The sequence below is a fragment of the Tenrec ecaudatus genome, chromosome 2, assembly GCF_050624435.1.
Source record: "Tenrec ecaudatus isolate mTenEca1 chromosome 2, mTenEca1.hap1, whole genome shotgun sequence".
In the NCBI taxonomy this organism is placed as follows: Eukaryota; Metazoa; Chordata; class Mammalia; order Afrosoricida; family Tenrecidae; genus Tenrec; species Tenrec ecaudatus.
The window spans coordinates 52,793,011-52,813,376 of NC_134531.1; the positions used below are offsets into that span (position 1 = coordinate 52,793,011).

Genomic DNA, 20,366 nt, shown 5'->3' on the forward strand with positions numbered 1-20,366 from the left:
ACTGAGAGAAGAAGAATCTGAACAGCAGAGCCGTTGGAAGTCCATGCTGCTGTCTGGGCCCCCAGGTTATGGAGGGCCAGGTTTTTGTGTTCTCGCTGTTTGATTCCTGAGTACACTCACAGTGAAAATACTTGTATCTAATCCCTATGCAGGCCAGGGAAGACATGTATGGAGTAAGACACAGGCAAGAGATTACAGGCTACCTGGGAAGTCTAATTTTGTTGTCTGTATGTGTGTTTTTATCATGTTCTCTGTAACCGATGCCCAAATGGTTCTCAAAACTTAAGCTAAACCGAGATCGCTCAGGGCGGGGGGGAATTTTTCAGCAAAATAAATGAAAGTAACACACAAAATAGCACCAAGCATCTTATGGCAGTAAGTCGAGTACAGAGCAAGAGTAGCAGGTTGGGACCAGTGGGGCACTCTCCTGAGCTCTGACTACAAACTGTGGGTCATGGTTGGATTAGGTCTAAGAGTCCTTATTATTCAATAACAGCACTGAAGAGTGGCACATTGGTTTTTAAACTTCAGACCTCAATTTGTTGTTTCTGAGGTACATGTGTATACTATCTATTGTAATGAAATATTGAGGAAAACCAAATGACTTCATAGTCATCGATTTGATTATTTCTGAGCATTTGAAATTATGCTATTTTTCCCTAAGGTTATGCTTTTAAAAATTATAGGTGACAAGGAAAGCACCTACTTTTATCTATGTGAGTACCATCTATACTCGAGTATAAGTCGACCCAAATACCAGCCAAGGAACCTAATTTTACCACAAAAACTGCATTTAAAATGTGCTGAAAAAAACCTGACTTACACATGAGTATATACAGATGCATTGACTGTAAGCTTCATGGTACTTGTTTCTCACAGTTGTTTTCTAACATTGGTTGATTTTGAAAGAAAAACGGGCGCATTGTCTTATAAAATATAATGCCAATTATAAAATTATAAATGATAACCTGTTAGTGTTACAGCCAATGCACCTGGACCAGATGAAAGTTGATAGGTTATCCAGTTTATTTTTATTGGAGTTCATAATAAAAATGTATTGAGTTCATTTCTTAGTCTGTTGTGCTCTAACTTACTTTTTGTGTGTATTTTTAAGTAATTGGAACATTGGGATATTTTGGTGCAGGTGGTGAAACCGCTCCCTGTTAAAGGAGATGGATCTGAAATTAGTGGCTCGGCAGCCGAGCCCCACGCAGAGGGCCAGGCGAGCGCCACATCGCCGGGCCCCAAAGGCCGCCGCAGCCCTTCTCCTGGCAGCTCCCCGTCAGGCCGCTCAGTCAAGGCGGAATCACCCGGAGTCCGGAGAAAGCGGGCCTCCCCAGTTCCTGTAAGTTACACCCCAACAAATGCCAATACTTTTCACTCTTTACAAAGCATCGAGGACTGGCCAGCTATCAATTAAGAACTCTGGTCCTGGACGAGGGCAACTTGAGGCCATTTCTGCAGGTCCATAAAGCAGAAATGTCTGCCTTTTGTTTACTGATGTTCAAAATTGTGTTCTTCCCTATCAAGTACTGGCTGTTAAAGAACCAAAGCAAACCCATTTCACTTAAGACTGCCTTTGAGACCAACGAAAGACAGTATTGAGGACAAGGGGGTCGGAGCAGAGGCACAAGACCCATTTGTAGACATTGGGACATGCCCTCACAGAAGGGTCACAAAGAAGGATGAGTCAATCAGGCCACAGTAGAGCCCCGATGAAACACACAGTACTCCTCTGGTTCCTTGAGGCTTCTTCAGCCTGTGAGTATCAGGACCCCAGTGCTGCCTCTCACTGAGGGCTAGACCAGAGCATGTGCACAGACACAGATAAAAGCTCATGACACAGAGAATCCAGGTCAGATAAACCCCTCAGGAACAGAAATGGAAGTAGCAATAGCAGGAGGGTAGGGGGAAAGCGTTGAAGGAGTTAAAGGTGTTAAATCCTTTAACAGGGATTAGGTAGAAGAGGAGAGGAAGGGGGAACCAATCACAATAACACATAACCACCAACACTCTCCCCCCTACACACACACACACACACACACACACACACACACACACCAGGGGGTGGTGAACAAAAGAAACTGGGGGAAGGGAGACAGCGGTTAGTGTAAGATATGAAAATAATCATTTATAATTTATCGAGGGATCACAAGGCAGGGGGAGGGAAAAAAGAGGAATTGATACCGAGGGCTTAATAAGTAAATGTTTAGAAAATAATGATGGCAATATATGAACAAATGTACTTGATATAATTGATATATGGATTGTTGTAAGAGCCCCCAGTAAAATGATCTTTCAAAAAGCGTGCCTTTGAGGAAGCAGCAGGAACTTGTTCTTAGGTGCAGTCGAATTGGTTCCAACTCACAGTGACCCTATGTGCAACAGAACGAAACTGTGCCCACCTCACACCTGGTGCCACGTGGAAGCCCATTGCTGCCACCACTGAGTCAGTCCAGCTCGCTGAGGACCATCCTCTTCTTGGTTGACCCTCTGTTTTACCAGCACGATAGCCTTCTCCAGGGACCGGTCTTGATACATACCTTATTGAATATCTTTGTGTTGAAATGGGAAGCCTTCTTAAAGCATTCTGGTGCATACCACGTACAACAGCCATCACAAGGGAAAGCATTGGGTATGATCGTCAGAGTTACAAACTGAACTCGTTGCTTCTTTATGGAGTACAATTTTTATCTGAAAGAACATCTTTCCTAGAAATGCATTAAGTGAGACTATCATTCGAAGGTTGACAAGCGACAGTAGTTTTCCCTGTTGATAACATGGAAAATTGCTGGCTGAGTACAATTTTTGGAAAATGTATGTGTATGTTGAATAATTGAATACAATAGAAAAACACTTAGATTTTTCTGTTGACATTGGTGGTGGTATCAAATGTGAGGCTTTTGGTTTTGTTGGTCTAACATTGTACACTGAAGTATGTCAACATTTGGAATGATGTGCATCAGTCAGCAAGCCAGTAATGCACAGGTAGTTTGAAAGAGCAAAATACACCACCTGGATTTTGATAACAGAGGAGGAAAAATAGTTGATACGGTTTCAGTTTCCAAATGGCTGCTGCCTTTAAGAAACCACTTGTCGAGATTTGGTGTGATACTAAAGAATGTTTGTCATTATCTGACAAGGCTGTTACAGTGCTCCTCCTCCCCTTTCCAGCCTGGATCTGTGTGTGCTCGCTCTCTGCAGAGTGCACCAGGGCGGAACTCCATAAGCCTGTGCTGAAATTGCCAGTTGCAGGCACATACATATGCAGTAAAAAGCCAGGAGCTGGGTGTGTCGTTTTTACCATCAGACACAGTCATTCTGCTTGCTTGTGATGTATCTATTTAAAGCTTCGTTTTGGATTCTACAATCTTTTTCAAAGAACTCAAGTGTTTACAGGATAATTTTTTAAGTTGCCACATGGTGTGTCTTCTCAGCCAAAGACTTAGCAACAATTTATAGTGATGATTGAGATCATACAAAAACATTTTGCCCAATTCTATCTGTACTGTATGTAATGAGTCATTTCTGCAGAATACCATCTATTATATAGCTATCTAGTGTGTCTTGGGCACGGGGTGAGGTAGGTGTCAAATTCTTTCATGTACAAGTGAGACATTAATGGCATTTTAGAAATACGAATGTTTTAAAGTTTCAGAGCGGAAGAATCACACCGCCCCGAAGAGCCCCTTCGCCAGATGGCTTTTCCCCATACAGCCCTGAAGAGACCAGCCGCCGCGTCAGCAAAGTGATGCGGGCCCGCCTCTACTTACTGCAGCAGATAGGCCCCAACTCTTTCCTGATCGGCGGGGACAGCCCAGACAATAAGTACAGAGTGTTTATCGGGCCTCAGGTAGGGTTTTCAGTTTTTCACAAGTATCTGCTTGTTGCTATTGGTTGGTGCCCTCCGGTTGGTTCCGAGTCAGCAGCACCCTTTTGTACAACCGGAGAAAACGCTGCCTAAGCATGCAGCGTCCTCAGAATTGTTGCTGTGGTGACGCCTGTTGGTGCAGCCACTGTGTCAGTCCATCTCACTGCGCGCCCGCAGCCTTGTGGCTGGTGCTCTGCTTTACCAAGCATGATGTCTTTCTCCAGAGAGGCGTCTCTGTTGATAACATGTGCCAAGGGTCAATCGAGTCTCACCATCCTTGCTTCTGAGGAGCGTTCTGACTGTACTCCCAGCACACATTTGTTCATTCTGCTGGAAGTCCGTGGAGTATTCTGTGTTCTTTGCCAACACCACAACTCAGATGCACCAATTCTTTGGTCTTCTTTATTGTCCAGGTTTTGCATGCATATGAAGCAATTGAAAACGTGACCTGCATTGTGTTGTTAGGTGTCTGAGTCGGTTCTAGTTCACAGTGATCCACTGTACACAGAATGAAACTCTTCCCGGTTCTGCACCACCCTTGCAGTTGCTCTTGTTTGTGCCCATCAATGCGCCACTGTGTCTGCATCTTCTCATCCTTCGTTTTCACTGCCCCTCGATTGACCAAGCACGGTGGCTTGAATTAGACAGCATCTGACTCCTTAAAGTGACATCTTCGCCTTTTATGACTTTAGAAGTCTTTTGCAGCAGATTTGCTCCAGTAAATCCTTAACAACTTCAGTCTTTTTTTCTTTTTCTTTTTTGCTTTTATGGTATTACTTACTGGTCCAGTTTTGAGTATTTTTTAATGTTGGCATAGTATCTATTACTCAAATTTCTACACTACATCTTTCTAAACTTTAGATCAATTAATTACTTAGAGCAAACAAACACTGCCGTTCAGTCAATTCTGACTCATTGACCTTATAGAACCGAGTAGAACTGCCTCTTTGAATTTTCAAAGCTGTAAATCTTTAAGGCAGGAAAAACTCATCTTTTTCCTGTGGAGCTGCTGGTGGCTAGCAGCTCACCACATCACCCACGGCGCCACCAGTGGGCTCAAAATGTAATTGCAAGAAAAAAACTTCATTTGATACAGTTTGCAGATTCTTACTGTGTTGTGATATACTTTAGAACACAATTTTAATCACTTCCATGAAAAGACTAATTCATGGATATGACTAGACTTTTGCATTATTAAGATAATAAAGGATTTAACTTAATTGAAGATTTGTCATCATAAACTAGGAAACACACAGATGTGGTGAATAGAAGTTCTGGTAGAGCCGCGGATTTATTTAACCATGGCTTCTCTTTTCGCCTTTTAGAACTGCAGCTGTGGACGTGGAACATTTTGTATTCATCTGTTATTTGTTATGCTCCGGGTTTTTCAACTAGAACCTTCGGATCCAATGTTGTGGAGAAAAACATTAAAGAATTTTGAGGTATTTTTTAATATATATACAAATCCTTTATCATTAAATTGCCAGCACATTTTAATTTATTCCTGAAAATTTGCCATGTGCACTATATTTAAATAAATGAATAGCCATTTTCAAGGTATGGAGGCATATAAGAATTCGGTGGTTGTAAACAGTTCTCTTCTGATCCAATGGCTAGTCAAATTTTTTATTCTAAACTAAAAACAAAATAAAAATGAAAGTTTTCCTGTAATAAAAATGTTGCCCATTCGTAAGCTGTGTGTATTATTTTTTGAAGCAGTTATATAAGCTTTGTGGAAAATGATAAATACAACCCCTAGCACGCTTTCCTGTGTGTGAGTGTGGCACAGTGTCATTGTTCCTGTCTTTTCTCGATGTTAGGTTGAGAGCCTGTTCCAGAAATATCACAGTAGGCGTAGCTCAAGGATCAAAGCTCCATCCCGTAACACCATCCAGAAGTTTGTTTCTCGCATGTCAAATTCTCATACGTTGTCATCATCTAGTACTTCTACATCTAGTTCAGAAAACAGGTTAGTACTTTTTAGGAATTAAAGCAGTAGTCCAGTGTTGCTTTTTTATGCAGGGGTATTTTTACATAAAATTATTTAATTATTGGATCTTGCTTTTCTAGTTAAAAAGGTGCAGAGTATTAAAGATCACCTGAGACTAAATATGACGGTTTTATCCTGAAAGTTATGTTTAATGTGAGAAGACACTGAGTGTCCATTTTTATCATAATTCATAAGGAAAAGTCAAATCGCGAGGATAAAAACATTCCTGGTCGTAATAAGTGGCTGCCAATTTTCAGTCTACTGTGTGCCAGGCACCTGCTGTGTTGTCTGCTTCTGTTCTGACAGCGTCTTCCTTGGGTAGGCTCCGTGCACTGGAAGGCGATGTCCATGGTTTTCTTCAACTTAGAGAAAGTGATGCCAAAAGTCACCTTTTAGTACAGGCGTTAGTACTGAGTGACAGTGCTGCATCTTTCAGGGCGTTCTCACCACGGGCTACCACGCCTGTGAGATGTAAGCTTCTCATTTAAACACACCGTCCCCATCAGTGGTAATTAGAGGTCCATTTGCCATTAATCGTATTAATTGCCCAGTGCTTCTCAAACGTTTGCACTGCTTACTTGCTGATCGAGTGAATTGATAACTCTGAGGGATCTGAGAGGAAGCCTGTAATGGCAGAAGAAAAATTATTTTCGAGTCTGTAGTATTGTCATAAAGAACCGTGCATTTTCTTTCTCTCTTGTAGTACTTGTTTGATTGCTTTCTACCAACAGGGAAGGTTGGCATTCCAGGAAGGAGAGTGGCTTGTCTTAGAAGGGCTCCTCCTGGGCTGTTCCCATGTTTGAGAAGCACTGGTTTAAGGATTAAGCTCCATCTTTATCCCATCGATGTTTTAATTATTAGAACTCTCAGAATTCTTGAAGATTAGAGAGCTGATGATACCATAACAGGGACGGGGTGAGGAAAGGCATAAGAGAGTCTTATTCATGTGTGACTCTTTTTATTTTAATTTTTAAGGGTTCTACAATTTTTTGTATTATTATTAACCATTGTTATTGGGAACCTCTTAAAAATGCGACAACCATTCATTCAGTTGTATTAAATACACGTGTGCATATGTTGCCATCAACATTTCCAAAACATTTTCTTTCTACTTGAGCCCCTGGTATCAGCTCCTCTTTTTCTCCCTCCCAAATGAATTTATTCTAGAATGGTAACATGTTCTGGGTTGTTTTGGACATTAGAAAATGTCTTTGCCTTCCCTCTTAGCAGAACTCACACTAAAAACCTGAGCATTTCTGTCATCAATATTTTTATTGTACATTATTGTAGGAATCGTTTCTAGCCTATTACTGTCAGTTTCCCCATTGATGCCTGCATTTCGACAGCTTCCGCACTGCACAGTTTCAGGCTATACATAAAAGAGGCCGCTAACAGCTGGAGGGAGAGACACTGGGAGGAGTGGCTTCCTCAGAATCAGCAGTGCATGCCTTTGCTGACCTCTTTGCTCAGACTTTCTGGAGAGTGTTTTGTGCACTGGAAAAACTGGCTCTTTTGCTGTCGGTCACTCAGACTTGTTTTTCGGGAATTTTAACTGAGTAGTAGAATTGCAGCACCGTGCCCTGTGGGGAGAGGGGCTGAGCAGTCTGGGCTCGGGAAGGGTAGGGAGGCTATGGGCTATGTCTGCTTACACAGAAGTCAGTAGTGCTGCCACAAGCTGACTGCTAACAATGCTGGGCCTGCTGGTCAACACCACGGGCTGGTCCTGGTGCTTGAATACTGTTAACGGCCTAGAAAGCATTCATCTCACGATGAAAGCTCAAACTAGCAAAACCTGTCAAAAGAGTGTAAAAGCCCTCTCCACTCTAGCACCACAAAGAATACTACTTTTCATAGTTTTAATAATGTTTTTAAAAATTATATCAAACAACAAAATAAAACTTTCTGCACAGACATTATCGTTCTTGCGATTTTTCAGACAAGCAGAGAGCCATGCCATATTTTGATCTGTGACTTGATGGGGTTTTTAAAATATAATGCGTGAAAAATGTTTTCCCAACCAAACACCGAAATATAAGTTCCTTTCTTTTCATGACTATATAAAATTATGTTGATGTACCCCAATTTATTTTGCATTTTTAATGAGCAAACATTCAGGATGTCTCTAATTTTGTTGTTTGGAAGTTATATACTATAAATTTTCAGTTTTAAATTTTAGATATTTATGTAAGAAACTATTGTAGAAATGGGAAACTATTGTAGAAATAGAGTTTTCAGTTAACAGCTCTGTACATTTAATATATGAAGAAAACTAGCAAATTCCCTTCTCGGATTTGCTTGGCGCCCATGAGCTCTGCCTGTGGGAGAGAACCTGCTTTCTTCCGCCACCGTCGGTGCCAGATGGGGCCCGGCTGTTGAATGTTTGTCAGCCAGATGATCTGAAACTGTAAAATTCATTAAAGGAAGTGGTGTAAGATAGGAGCCCATTAGTCATGACTGTCTCGGGGCGTAGCTTCGGGGTTCATCTTCTACTCCGGGCGTCTAGAACTAAGGTCTATGATCATTTGGAAGGCTCTTCTGCGTTGCTGCCCTCTTGACCAGTAGTCTTCTGTGGACTCGCTAAGCAAAATGTTCCTTAATGCTAGCCAGGAACCATCCGGCTCTGACAAAGGAGGCAGTTGCTCACAGGGGCAGTTGGTAACAGGAAAGTGTTTTGCAATACCACACTTGTCCTGTAAGCGCAAGATAAATGGCTCTCTATTGAATGTTATTCAGAGTAAGAACAGGTTAGCTCATACCCATAATGTGTTAAATACACAGGGAAATTAAATCTCATTTAGAATTACTATAGAATGAATGGAGGAATAAGTAAAATTACTGTATATTGTTAGAAGAAAAGAAGCATCTCAAATATGTGAAGTTTTTGGTTAATTTGTACATATTATAAGCAAGCAGGAATGTTTTCCCATATGGCATTAATTCATGTGTTCTTGCTACTGTGTGCTTAGAGCGCCCTGTCTCCTTCCCTGCAGTGTGAAAGATGAGGAAGAGCAGATGTGCCCTATTTGCTTGCTGGGCATGCTCGATGAAGAAAGCCTGACCGTGTGTGAAGACGGCTGCAGGAACAAGCTGCACCACCACTGCATGTCCATTTGTACGTGCCTCGTTTTCTCCCCGGGCCTATTTGCCATGGTTTCTCTGTGAGCTTGCTGTAGGTGAAAAGTTTGAACATGGCTTGTGGGGCGGTTCATGATGGAAGAAAAGAATGCATGTAGACCCTAAGTGATGTCATCAGCAAACTGATTGCTCAGGGTCTGTTCAAAGATGGTGTGTTAGTCTGGGTACTTTAGAAAAACAAATCCAGAGAAACCCATGTCTAAGAGAGAGTTTCATATAAAGGGTAAGATGTGCATCAAGAAGGCAACCCAACCCAGTGCTGCCCAAGCCCACAAGTCCAACATTAGCCCATATGTCCCACACCAATCCACAAAGTCCTCCATCTCACAAAACACACACAATGACGCCGACTGCAGGAGGAAAGCTGAGTCAGTGAATGTGTAAACTTCTCAATGCTGGCAGGGGTCTCCTCACGGCTGCTCCAGCACCCAGGGCTGCATCGGGATAGGTTCATGTGCTTCTTCTCAGGGGTGTCTTGCAGGAAGTCAGCCATACCAGCTAAAGCAGGGAAATGGCTAAGGCACCTGCACCCTGGTCCGACCATCACAAAGAGAGACCCGAGAACTAGAAAGGCAAGGCTCACCAAGCCATTTATCGCTCCACCCTTCAATTAACCCCACATGTGTTTATTGGCCAGGTTGGCACAATAAACTAAACTATCTCAGATGGTGTGTTCTAAGCGAAGACGTGCAAGACACTGTGGCACATGGTAGTAGAAGGAACCCCTGGTGTAACTCTGGTGTTCATGTTGGAAAGCACATGGAAGAAGCTTGGGGCAGAGGCACTGAGGGCCACACCCAAGCAAGGCTTGGAATGGCATTGCCTACATGAGACATACAACTTATCACCATACCTTAAAAAACGGTGGTCACAAAAGGTACAGGCATTAGAACAATTTAACCTGTTGTCTTTGCCTGTGTTGAAGTTACTTTGAGCATTATAAAACCTACGTTAGCCATCATGTGTTAATACGTAGAAGTACCCAGTAGTAAGCATTTGCATTTTCTAAGTTTTCTATTTTTATACTTCTTTCAGGGGCAGAAGAATGTAGACGAAATAGAGAGCCTCTAATATGTCCCCTCTGTAGGTCTAAGTGGCGATCCCATGATTTCTACAGGTAATAATTTTAAATTGATGATTTGTATATGTGTTTAACAAAAGATTAAAAAGTTCTCCGAGTGTTATTTAAACTTGTTGATTTTCTTGGCAAATTTGGTTGGTTGGTTTTGTTTTAGCCACGAGTTGTCAAGCCCTGTGGATTCCCCCTCTTCTCTCCGAGCTGCACAGCAGCCAACCGTACAACAGTCGCCTGTCGCCGGGTCACAACGAAGGAACCAAGAGAGCAATGTCAACCCGACTCACTATGGAACCCAGCACATTCCGCCTGCTTACGAAGACTTAGCTGAGCCGTGGGTTCAGGTAGCTCTTCCTTTTGCCTTTCTCAAGGACAGTTGTCGTCTCCCTCCCGACCCCCATTTATTTACAACTTTAAAAAAATGCTCTCCTGTGTCATGACTCTTACTCCACTGACAATTTTTCATCTTTTGGTGTTAATTGTAACTTACTATAGAGCTTAAAGTAAATACATCTCAAAAACTTCTTTTTAATATAACTTCCCAACCCTAGAAACATCTTTTCTTAAGCTACCAGACTGAAAGCTAATATATTTTTTTGCCATTTTTCATATTTGCTGCCATTTGAACTCAGTTTCTCTCTCTCTCTCTCTCTCTCTCTCTCTCTCTCACACACACACACACACACACACACACACTATCCTGCACCCCTTGGTGTTTATGGCTATAAATATTTATGGGAGCAGAAAGCTTTTCGTTATCATGGAACAGCTTCAGGGTTTGAACCACCGAACTTGCGGTTAGTGAAATAAAATAATTATTTTGAGAGTCTTGCTTACTAATACTAAACTTATAAGTAGTCACTCATTAGACTTGTGTATCACTAACATTTGTTTCCTTTTTCTTCTTATGACAATTGAGTTCTTTTTTAAGGGAAGAGTGTAATTGAGCCCATTTCGACTTGTAGCCAACCCTAGGGCCAAGTAGAACTGCCCCCATTGAGTTTCCAAGCTCTCATCTACAGAAGCAGACTGCCACATCTGTCTCCCTCAGATGGGCTGGTGCCTTCACACTTTTGACGTTTTGGTTATTAGCCAGCCACTTTAACCACTGTACTACCAAGGCTCCATTGTCATCTTGACAGTTACTTATATTAATATTAGTCTGGATTTTTAAGGCATTGTAATTTCCTAGCATATTAATAACTCAAATATAAAATCTGAAAGTTTATAAATGCATCTGATTTCTTAAGTTCTTATCATTAATACCTCCGAGCCTTGCCTTTTCCTTCATGGGACCTCATAATAAGGATTATAAAGCTGACACTGAGTTATTGGACGCTGCTCTTTAAGACAGTATTCCAGCTTGATTTGCTTATACACTTGTTTGAGTAGTGTTATATTAAGAATCTTATGGGACCCAGATAACCCCCGGGGATTCCCTCATCAGCCAATCGCATCGGAGCAACAGGTGTGCCCCTAACAAAGATGGCGAGTGAGGCCGCGAGAAGGCAGGTTGAACGGAGCCCTGAACCCGTGGCGGGCGCACAGCAGAGCCCATGGCCCCGGCAGCCCCAGCCATGGAGGAGGGCGGCAGCGGCGACCTGCAGCAAAGGAAACTGGAGCACAGGGCTGAGGTCCTGGTCACCCGGGAGCAAGTGTGGCGCAGGCTCCATGAAGAAGTGATCAAAGACAGACAGCATCATCTGAAAACCTACCCCACCTGCTTGATGCCAAAGAGCTGATCAGCTGGCTGCTTGAGCACAGGAGGCTGCCAACAGAGAAATGGTCGTTAAACTCACGCAGAAATGAGCAGGCCGGGCCATTAGTCATCGTGTGTGTGATGAACATAGGGATTCAAAGATGTCAAACTCTTCTCCCGCGTGGGAAAGGATGATGGCACCGCCCTTGAGACGACGAAGTGAAGGCCTGCGTAAGAGGACAGAGGCTCTAGGAGAAGCTCATGAGCCCTGAGAACACACTTCTGCAGCCCAGGGAGGAGGACGGAGTCGAGTCTGAGCGCCCCTCCGTGGCATCGGAATTCCTGGACTGGCTGGTTCAGGAAGGCGAGGCCACTACTAGGAAGGAGGCGGAGCAGCTTTGCAACATCGTCCAGCGTGAGTCCAGCAAGCACCCATTTGTGGACAGCAGTCCTCTCTACCAGTGCAGAATGAACCTCCGGCGGTGGGAATGCTGATGGATGGAGCTGCTCAGTGAAAAGGCCCTCTCCCCTCAGGAAGCTCACGACAGTCCCTTCTGCCCGAGGACACCCCAGTCATGACATTCGGAGACCCACCGGCTTTGTGTCAGTCAGCCCCAGCGAGGAGATCAGGATCGTGTCTGCGGTGCGGAGGAGCAGCCCCCCTGTGCTCTGTAACCCCAAGTTTGTTAGAGACGCGTCACTGCCGAGGAGTTCCTTACTCCTGGGGCTCCATACGCTTTGTGGTTCGAGGAAGCAAGCCCTGCCACATCCAGGCCGTGGGCCCCAGTGGCCCCGCAGCCGCCGCAGGAATGAAGGTCTGTCCATGGACTCAATGTGCTGCGCGTAGACTACCGACGTGAGCAATCTGATCCTGGCAGCCCTGGACAATCGTCATGGAAGTCATGGAGGAGCCAGAGTGCTGAGCAAGTCAACCTTCCGCCCTCTCGCTGGGTCCTGTGGGCGGCCGAAGCCAGAGCGGTGCAAACTAATGCAATGACAAGACTTCATGAATTGACGGCTTTGGCCATGTTTGCTGCATACATTCCCATCTTCATTTGAGTTTCACATTCTGTTTGGTTTGTGGAAGAACCAGGTAACGTGTCTTAAACAAAACAAAATGAAACGAAACAAACTGGTATGCCAGTGTGGCAGAATATTGGGAAAAAGAGTTTTCCTACATAATAGAATTGCCTTACTAGATTTCTACTTGTACTTCTCATTCATTGGTTTTTATCTTAATTAATTTGAGGAGCATTGTTAGAATGCTGTCTTAGCCCAAACAACAACATGGTAAACAGTCCTCTTTGCGAAGTCGATAGAGTAATTTTCAGACTCCCAGTTGTATTCTTTCCAGAAGTCAGCATGGAATTGCCTATTGATCTAGAGTAACTGCAAATCAAAGCAGCACCCATAGGTTGTTTACTAGCACCTTGGAGAAAGTTCAAGTGCTAAAAAAGCCATCTGAAAATTATTTTTCTTAAATTCTGCCTTTAGTAACAACTTTTTACTAAGCATATGTCTGTAACGGGCGTTTGTTGATAAGAAGGGAAACAAACCAAGGCCTGGGATGTTCGTGGGGGAAGGTGCATCAGGGGATACGGCTTTGGACCGTGCTGCCCTCCTTTTCTTTGCCTCTCTCTGCGCCTATTGGTTTACCTAGAAATCAGCAGCCACGCTTTCAAAAGTTAGTTCCCAAACGTGTTGAATGTCAGAGCAGACATTTGTAGGGGTGCAGTTCCAAAATCAAGCCTGTTAGCAGGGATTCCCTAGAGGGTGTCCCCCTTTCTAAGTGACGGATTCTAGAACTTGGCCCAAACAGTAAGGTCTTGAACTGGAAATTGCCTTCTCGGCTTGAGGTTCTACGAGCTTTCTAGTGTAACTAGTTTTAGCAACATGATGTGCTGCTTTTTGGGGGGAAATGATTTTTCACCCAACTCTCCAGATGATGTTGTAGTTTCTCAACTCACGTGTGTCTCTCCATGCTTCCCATTGTTTGGTCTAGAAAAGAATGAATTGGGGAGCTTAGTGTATTCAGGGAATTCCTCACAGTGCCATATTAAGGAGTCAGAAAACCAAATTTTTGTTAAGCACATGTAAGGAATTCTGAATGACCAGGTTGCTTTCTCACCACACATTTTCAAATTAAACACCAAATCTCTTACCGCAAAAATAAAAGTATTATGAAAGACAAAATTTAGGCATAAATAGTGAACTGCAACTTAAAGTGTCAGGCAGTAGAGCAGCGGTTCTCAACCTGTCACGACGCCTTTGGGGGCCAAATGGCTCTTTCACAGGGGTCGCCCAATTAATAAATAACAGCAAATTTACAGTTATGAAGTACCAACGAAAACAATTTTATGGTTGGGGGTCACAACAAAAGGAACTGTATTAAAGGGTCTCAGAATTAGGAAGATTGAGAACCACTGCATTAGAGTATTCTAGCAAATATATTCTCTTTACTATTTCTTGATAACAGAAAGCATAACTAGACCATACTTTGTTTTCTCCAAAATTTTGCTGCTTTTATCTATAGTCCTAATTTAGAAGTTTTTTCAGGTGGTAACTTATTCAAGCTCATTGGTCTGTAATGTCAAGGTTACAGACGCTTTCCTCTCGCCAGACTCTGACTTCCCAGGCCTGGTGGTGATGACTAGCCACACGCACACTAGTCACACAGTTCCCCTTCTGCTGGCCTGGACACAAGCGTGTTTCCTTTAGTCTCCCGGGGTTTCCACTCCGTTTCTAATCTCCAATGTTTGCGTGTCAGTTTTGGTATTGTTATTGTTGTTTGTTTTTTACCTTGGAGGTTCGAGACAAATCGCTGAGCATCTTTGACCCCCCCTGCTGTCATCTCTAAGAGAAGTATTCTATACATTTTGAAAGCTCTCGTTATTTTCTTGTCTTTTCTAGATTTTTGCTCTTCTCTGCACTTGGTCCAGTTTTTTCTCAGTCAGCTACTGTAATAGGAATACAAAGATGTGGTTCTTCACAATTGTGATTTTGTAAGCAAGAAAGTACAGGCAGCAGTTAGCTAGGCATTAAAATGTATGTGTCGCCGTCTGATTACTTAACATGGTTCACTGTTAATTTTACTTAGGCTAGTAAGTATTGGTAACTTTTGAGAGTTACCTGTGCGACTTTGTATATAATTCTTCCTTATAAGCAATGCCAAATGTCTCTTTAGTAATTAAAAACTCAAGTGTAACTCACAGCACTAGGTTCATGCCTTGTTCTTCATGTTGAATTTGTTGTGTTTCTTTGACACAGGTGTTTGGAATGGAACTCGTCGGCTGCTTGTTTTCTAGAAACTGGAACGTAAGAGAGATGGCCCTCCGGCGTCTCTCCCATGATGTCAGTGGAGCCCTGCTGTTGGCGAATGGGGAGAGCACTGGAAATTCCGGGGGCAGCAGTGGGAGCAGCTCAAGTGCCGGGGCTGCAAGCGGGTCTTCTCAGACCAGTATCTCAGGAGAAGTGGTGGAGGCGTGCTGCAACATTTTGTCAATGGTCTGTGCCGACCCAGTCTACAAAGTGTACGTTGCTGCTTTAGTAAGTAACTTCATTCCTACCCGCAATGCTGTGAGATCCCATGATCGTTGGGCTTTCCTCCAGTGTTTTCTAGATGCTGTTTTTAACTAGAAAAGTCCAAATATTCTTTGGATTCTGTGTTGTTCCTTGCTTTTGAGCCAGCTGAGACTCTTCACAGTCTTATATGTATCAGAACAAAACATAGCCCAGGCCTGCTTCATGTTCTGATCATGGTCTACTCAGATCCATGGTGGAGGCTACTTTGTATTTTGAGTGCTTTCCAAGATAGAGGCCTCATCATCCTGCACTGTTATTGGACAATAGCCTCTTCATACACAGGTGTCCATTGGCTCATTTTCACTTGTGTTACATTCTTCCTGAGATGTTTTAGCCGGAAGCTTTGTGGAAGCCTGTCAGTGATGGGTAACCCTGTGGGATTTACGATGCTGGTGACATAGCTTCCAACAGGATAGCAACACATAAGCCACCACAATGACTTATGAGTGATGGATTTTCATTCTCTAAACTTAGAAGTAATATTTTTTCCATTTAATATTTTCATTTGAATTTTTCTGGTTTTATTCAGTACAAATTTCCTTTTTAAAATTTGTATTTGTTGTTAAGAATACGATATGAAAGAATAATAATATATAACTTATCAAGGATTCACAAGGGTGGGAGAGAGAGGGGGAAAAAGGAGCTTATACCAAGGGCTCAAATAGAAAATGTTTTAGAAATTGTGATGGTAACATATGTACAAATATGCTTGATACACTTGGGGTATGTAATGTTATAAGAGCTATAAGAGCCCCCAGTAAAATGATTAAAAAGAAAAACAAAACATACACAGCAAAACTTAAGCCAATTCATCATTTCTTACATGCAGAATTCAGTGACATTGATTATATTCTTTGAGTTGTGTATCTATGTGTACCTTCCTTTGCTAAGGTGTTCCTCTCCTACCCACAAAAAACCATTGCCCCCCCCTTTAGACTCCTGTGTAATAGTTCCAGTTGCTGTTATCCACTTGACCCCCTATAGTTCTTAGTACCAGGATATTTGGGGCATAAGGTTTAAAAATTAACTTGGCAGTAATTTCGGGGGTTCATCCAACCTTTATGGTTCCAATAGAGTCTGGAGTTCACCAAAATGTTAAATTATGTTCTGCGTCCACCACCACCTCACCCCTGTTGAGGATTCCTCCAGAGATTCCTTGTTTATATTGTTCAGTCTGCAAATTTTCTTATATGCAGGCTGTCCCTGATGAGGCACCTGATAGGGTTCCTTTTCAATGCGTGACCAGTCTGTCGTAAATCGGTTCTGGTACAAGTTATATACCTCATTTTATTTATAGTTTTCATTTTCCTTTTTGGAGATTGGTATGGGAATAATAGCCAAATTATATGTTACCACATAAAACATACCTAAAAAAGTACCTTTCAAGAGTGCTTTTCCCTGTGACGTAACATACGTTGTAAGTTGTAGACCCCTGTACATACGTACTTTTCTCCCCTTGAGTAGCCGTGTTTTGCTCTTTTGTTACATTTACCCTGAACAAATAACATAGATAACTAAGTTTAAAAAGTGCTTTATGAAATAATACTTTCAGGATTTTGTGACATGATTGCTGTCTTATTTTTGTGGCTTAGCATGTCAGATGTCTTCCATTAATTATGATGAAATAGTGAAGACACTTCTGTTTGTCACTTCAGATGCTAATTTTGCTTCTTACTGAGAAGATTGCTCCTTCAAGAGGAGTTTCTCATGCATGCATTACGGACATTGGACCAGGTTATTATTTGTCTGAGGTGGAGGGACACGGTCCTGTGCAACATCCTTGATCTCTGCTTACTAGAGTCTAATTGTAGCCCCATGAGTCACAACAAATCAGAATGTCTCCAGGCATTACCACCTGTGGGGGGAGGGGGGAGACGACGGCATGACAAAAGTGCACAAACACTGCTTTAGAAGAATTATTTCCTACACTCCTGAAAACTCATTGGTTTCTCTACTTTCACTCTTTTCGACCTTTTTTTTTTTTTAATCTTTTTATTGGGGCTCATAAGGCTCTTATCACAATCTGTACATACATCAAATGAGCAAAGCACCCTTATACATTCGTTGCACTCGTCACTCTCATAATTCACCTTCCACTTGGGTTTCTTTCGGTCTTTTTAACAATTGTGCCCAATGAATATTCTTGAGAAGTGTGGTACAATAATTATAGATTTAACATTAAAACCCATGTCCTTAGCATTGATCTTCCGAGCAGGGACCCATGAATCATCTGCTGGTTAAACTACGACCGGTCCAGGCAGTTGGTGTATGATCCAGATTGTGGAGCCATTGATTGATATTCTGCTCCTGTTTGCTAATAGTGTGACCTTCCAAGAGCTACTTTTCCTATTATACTTTCCACACCTAATAACATAATTTAAATATTGGGTTTGAAATGAGAGAGTGTAAAAATCCTCCATACTGTCTGGCAGATCGTAAGACCATTGACTGTACAGTAGCCATTATTTCCCAAAAGCCCTGAATGTTAACATCTTACTTGGCCACAGTACAGTTACTCTAAGTAGCAGGAAATTAGTGTTGCTCTGGTACAATAGTCTAATTTATAGATTACATTGTGTCCTTCTGATGTGCCTTTTCTGATCAAGCATAAACCAGAATAACTTAATCACTTTTAATTGCCATGTCTCCTGGTCTTCCATTGGGGATTGTTCCTCAGTCTGTCTTTTGTCTTTAATGAACTGGATTTTTTTAACACGATATTTTTTGAAGAGTACTAGCCAGCGTCATCGAATCGCCGTCCGTGTGGGTCTTTGTGCTGCGTCCTCCTGATTAAACTTGGGATGTGTGTATTTGGGAAGGAATACCGCGACATTGATGTAGTGTCCTCCTCGGTACATCAGACCGGGAACCAGGAGACACAGGAGATGACTTGCTCCATCTTGTTCTGATCATTGCTTAAAAATGGGTTTTTTTCCCGGTGCACCAAGATGTGAATGCAACATGCCGGCATGGAGTAGTGAACCAGTGGAGAGGTTTGAGGGGCTGGCCCCCAATCCCAACTACGTGGACACCTGCCTCTCCCCCCAGAAAATTTATTTCAGAAGATGGCACTGAAGCTGCAGCTCAGGGAGAGGGACATGTCTGATCAGAGCACATGGGAGCAGATGAAGGGGAAGAGAGTGGAGCACACCGTTGTCCACCAAGCCTTGACGACGATATTGCCGCTCAGAGCAGCCAATCCAGAGAGGACCATATGGCCGGGCCCACTATGAGACACAGCCTCCCTCACTGACACATAGCCATTACAGGAGACAACATTGGAGACACAGTGTGGGAACTGCACCTGATCTGATCCCACCACACCACAGCAAAACGCTAAGTGCGTGCAACAGAACAACAAGGGGAACAGAGCAACGAAGTCCCCAAGAAATACCAGAAATAGACTTTGGGGCCAGCGCTTGGCACCCCATCAGACTAGACTGGAAAACACTCCTAAAGGCCAACAAACAGTCCTTAAACTAACAACAAGCTTTTCTTTTTTGTTGTTGTGTTGTGTGTTTTTGCTTTGGTGTGTCATTGGCTTTTTGTTGTTTTGTTGCTTGGTTTTGCTCTTATTGTTGTGCATGGTACTGTCTCTGCAGGTCTGTCTAAATAAGATAGGCTGGATGAGCAATCTGGAGGAGAAAACAATGAGACCGACAGTTCCAGAGGGACATGAGAAAGGAGGTGGGAGGAAAGGAAGTAGTGTTAACAAACCCAAGGGCAAAGAAACAAGTGATCTAAGTCAGTGGTGAGGAAGGTGTAGGAGGCCTGGTAGGGTATGATCAAGGGTAATGTAACCGAGAGGAATTACTGAAACCCTAATGAAGGCTGATCATGATAGTGGGACAAAAGGAAATATAGGAAAGAGCTAGAAGGCAAAGGGCATTTATAAAGGTCTAAATAAAGGCATATACATATGTAAATAAATTTATGACGATGGGAAAATAGATTTATGTGCATATATTTATAGGTTTAGTATTAAGGTAGCAGATGGACATTGGTCCTCCACTCAAGTACTCCCTCAATGCAAGAATACTTTGTTCTATTAAACTGGCATTCCATGATGCTCACAACTGCTAAAGACAAAGCGGGTGCATAAGCAATTGTGGTGAAGAAAGCTAATGGAGCCCTGCTATCAAAAGATAGAGCATCTAGAGTCTTAAAAGACTTGAAGGTAAATAAGCGGCCATCTAGCTCAGAAGCAACAAAGCCCACGTGGACAAAGCAACCAGCATGTGTGATCACAAATTGCCGAAGGGATCGGGTATCAGGCATCAAAGAACAAGAAATCATATTGTGTGCTCACCTTCCTTATACGATAACTGAAGACAAATGGGTGCATAAACAAATGTGGTGAAGAAAGCTGATGGTGCCCGGCTATCAAAAGATAAAGTGTCTGGGGTCTTAAAGGCTTGAAGGTAAACAAGTGGCCATATAGCTCGGAACCAACAATGCCTACATGGAAGAAGCACACCAGCCTGTGTGATCACGAGATGATGAAGGGATGAGGTAACAGACAACAAAGAACAAAAAACCATATTGTGAATGAGACGGAATGCGGAGTGGGGACCCAAAGCCCATTTATATGCATCTGGACATCCCCTTGCAGAGGGGTTGCACGGAGGAGACGAGCCGGTCAGGGTGCAGTGTAGCAACGATGAGACTTTCCTCTAGCTCCTAAATGCTTCCTCCCTCCCCCCCCACCCCCAACCCCAATATCATGATCCCAGTTCTACCTTATAAATCTGGCTAGACCAAAGAATGGACACTGGTACAGATAGGACCTGGAAACACAGGGAATCCAGAGCGGATGATCCCTTCAGGACCAGTGGTAAGAGTGGCGATACCGGGATAGTGGGTTGTAAAAGGGGAACCAATTACAAGGATCTACATATAACCTCCCCCCTGGGGGATGGACAACAGGAAAGTGAGTGAAGGGAGACGTCGGACAGTGGAAGATATGACAAAATAACAATGTATAAATTATCAAGGGTTCATGAGGGAATGGGGA

The 20,366-nt window shown here is 42.9% G+C and overlaps 1 protein-coding gene and 1 pseudogene across 1 annotated transcript in view; both read left to right on the top strand.

The window, feature by feature from the left end:
* The window catches only part of MAP3K1 (mitogen-activated protein kinase kinase kinase 1), an 82,275-nt gene that overhangs the window by 46,039 nt on the left and 15,870 nt on the right, over positions 1-20,366 (top strand). Inside the window, exons 3-10 of the mRNA XM_075541048.1 lie at positions 1,145-1,345; positions 3,653-3,853; positions 5,197-5,313; positions 5,692-5,840; positions 8,852-8,973; positions 10,032-10,113; positions 10,232-10,415; positions 15,038-15,316. Coding sequence (XP_075397163.1) covers positions 1,145-1,345; positions 3,653-3,853; positions 5,197-5,313; positions 5,692-5,840; positions 8,852-8,973; positions 10,032-10,113; positions 10,232-10,415; positions 15,038-15,316 — 1,335 coding nt within the window. The remainder of the gene's footprint in view (positions 1-1,144; positions 1,346-3,652; positions 3,854-5,196; positions 5,314-5,691; positions 5,841-8,851; positions 8,974-10,031; positions 10,114-10,231; positions 10,416-15,037; positions 15,317-20,366) is intronic.
* Positions 11,622-13,059, top strand: LOC142440790 (DEP domain-containing mTOR-interacting protein pseudogene; annotated as a pseudogene).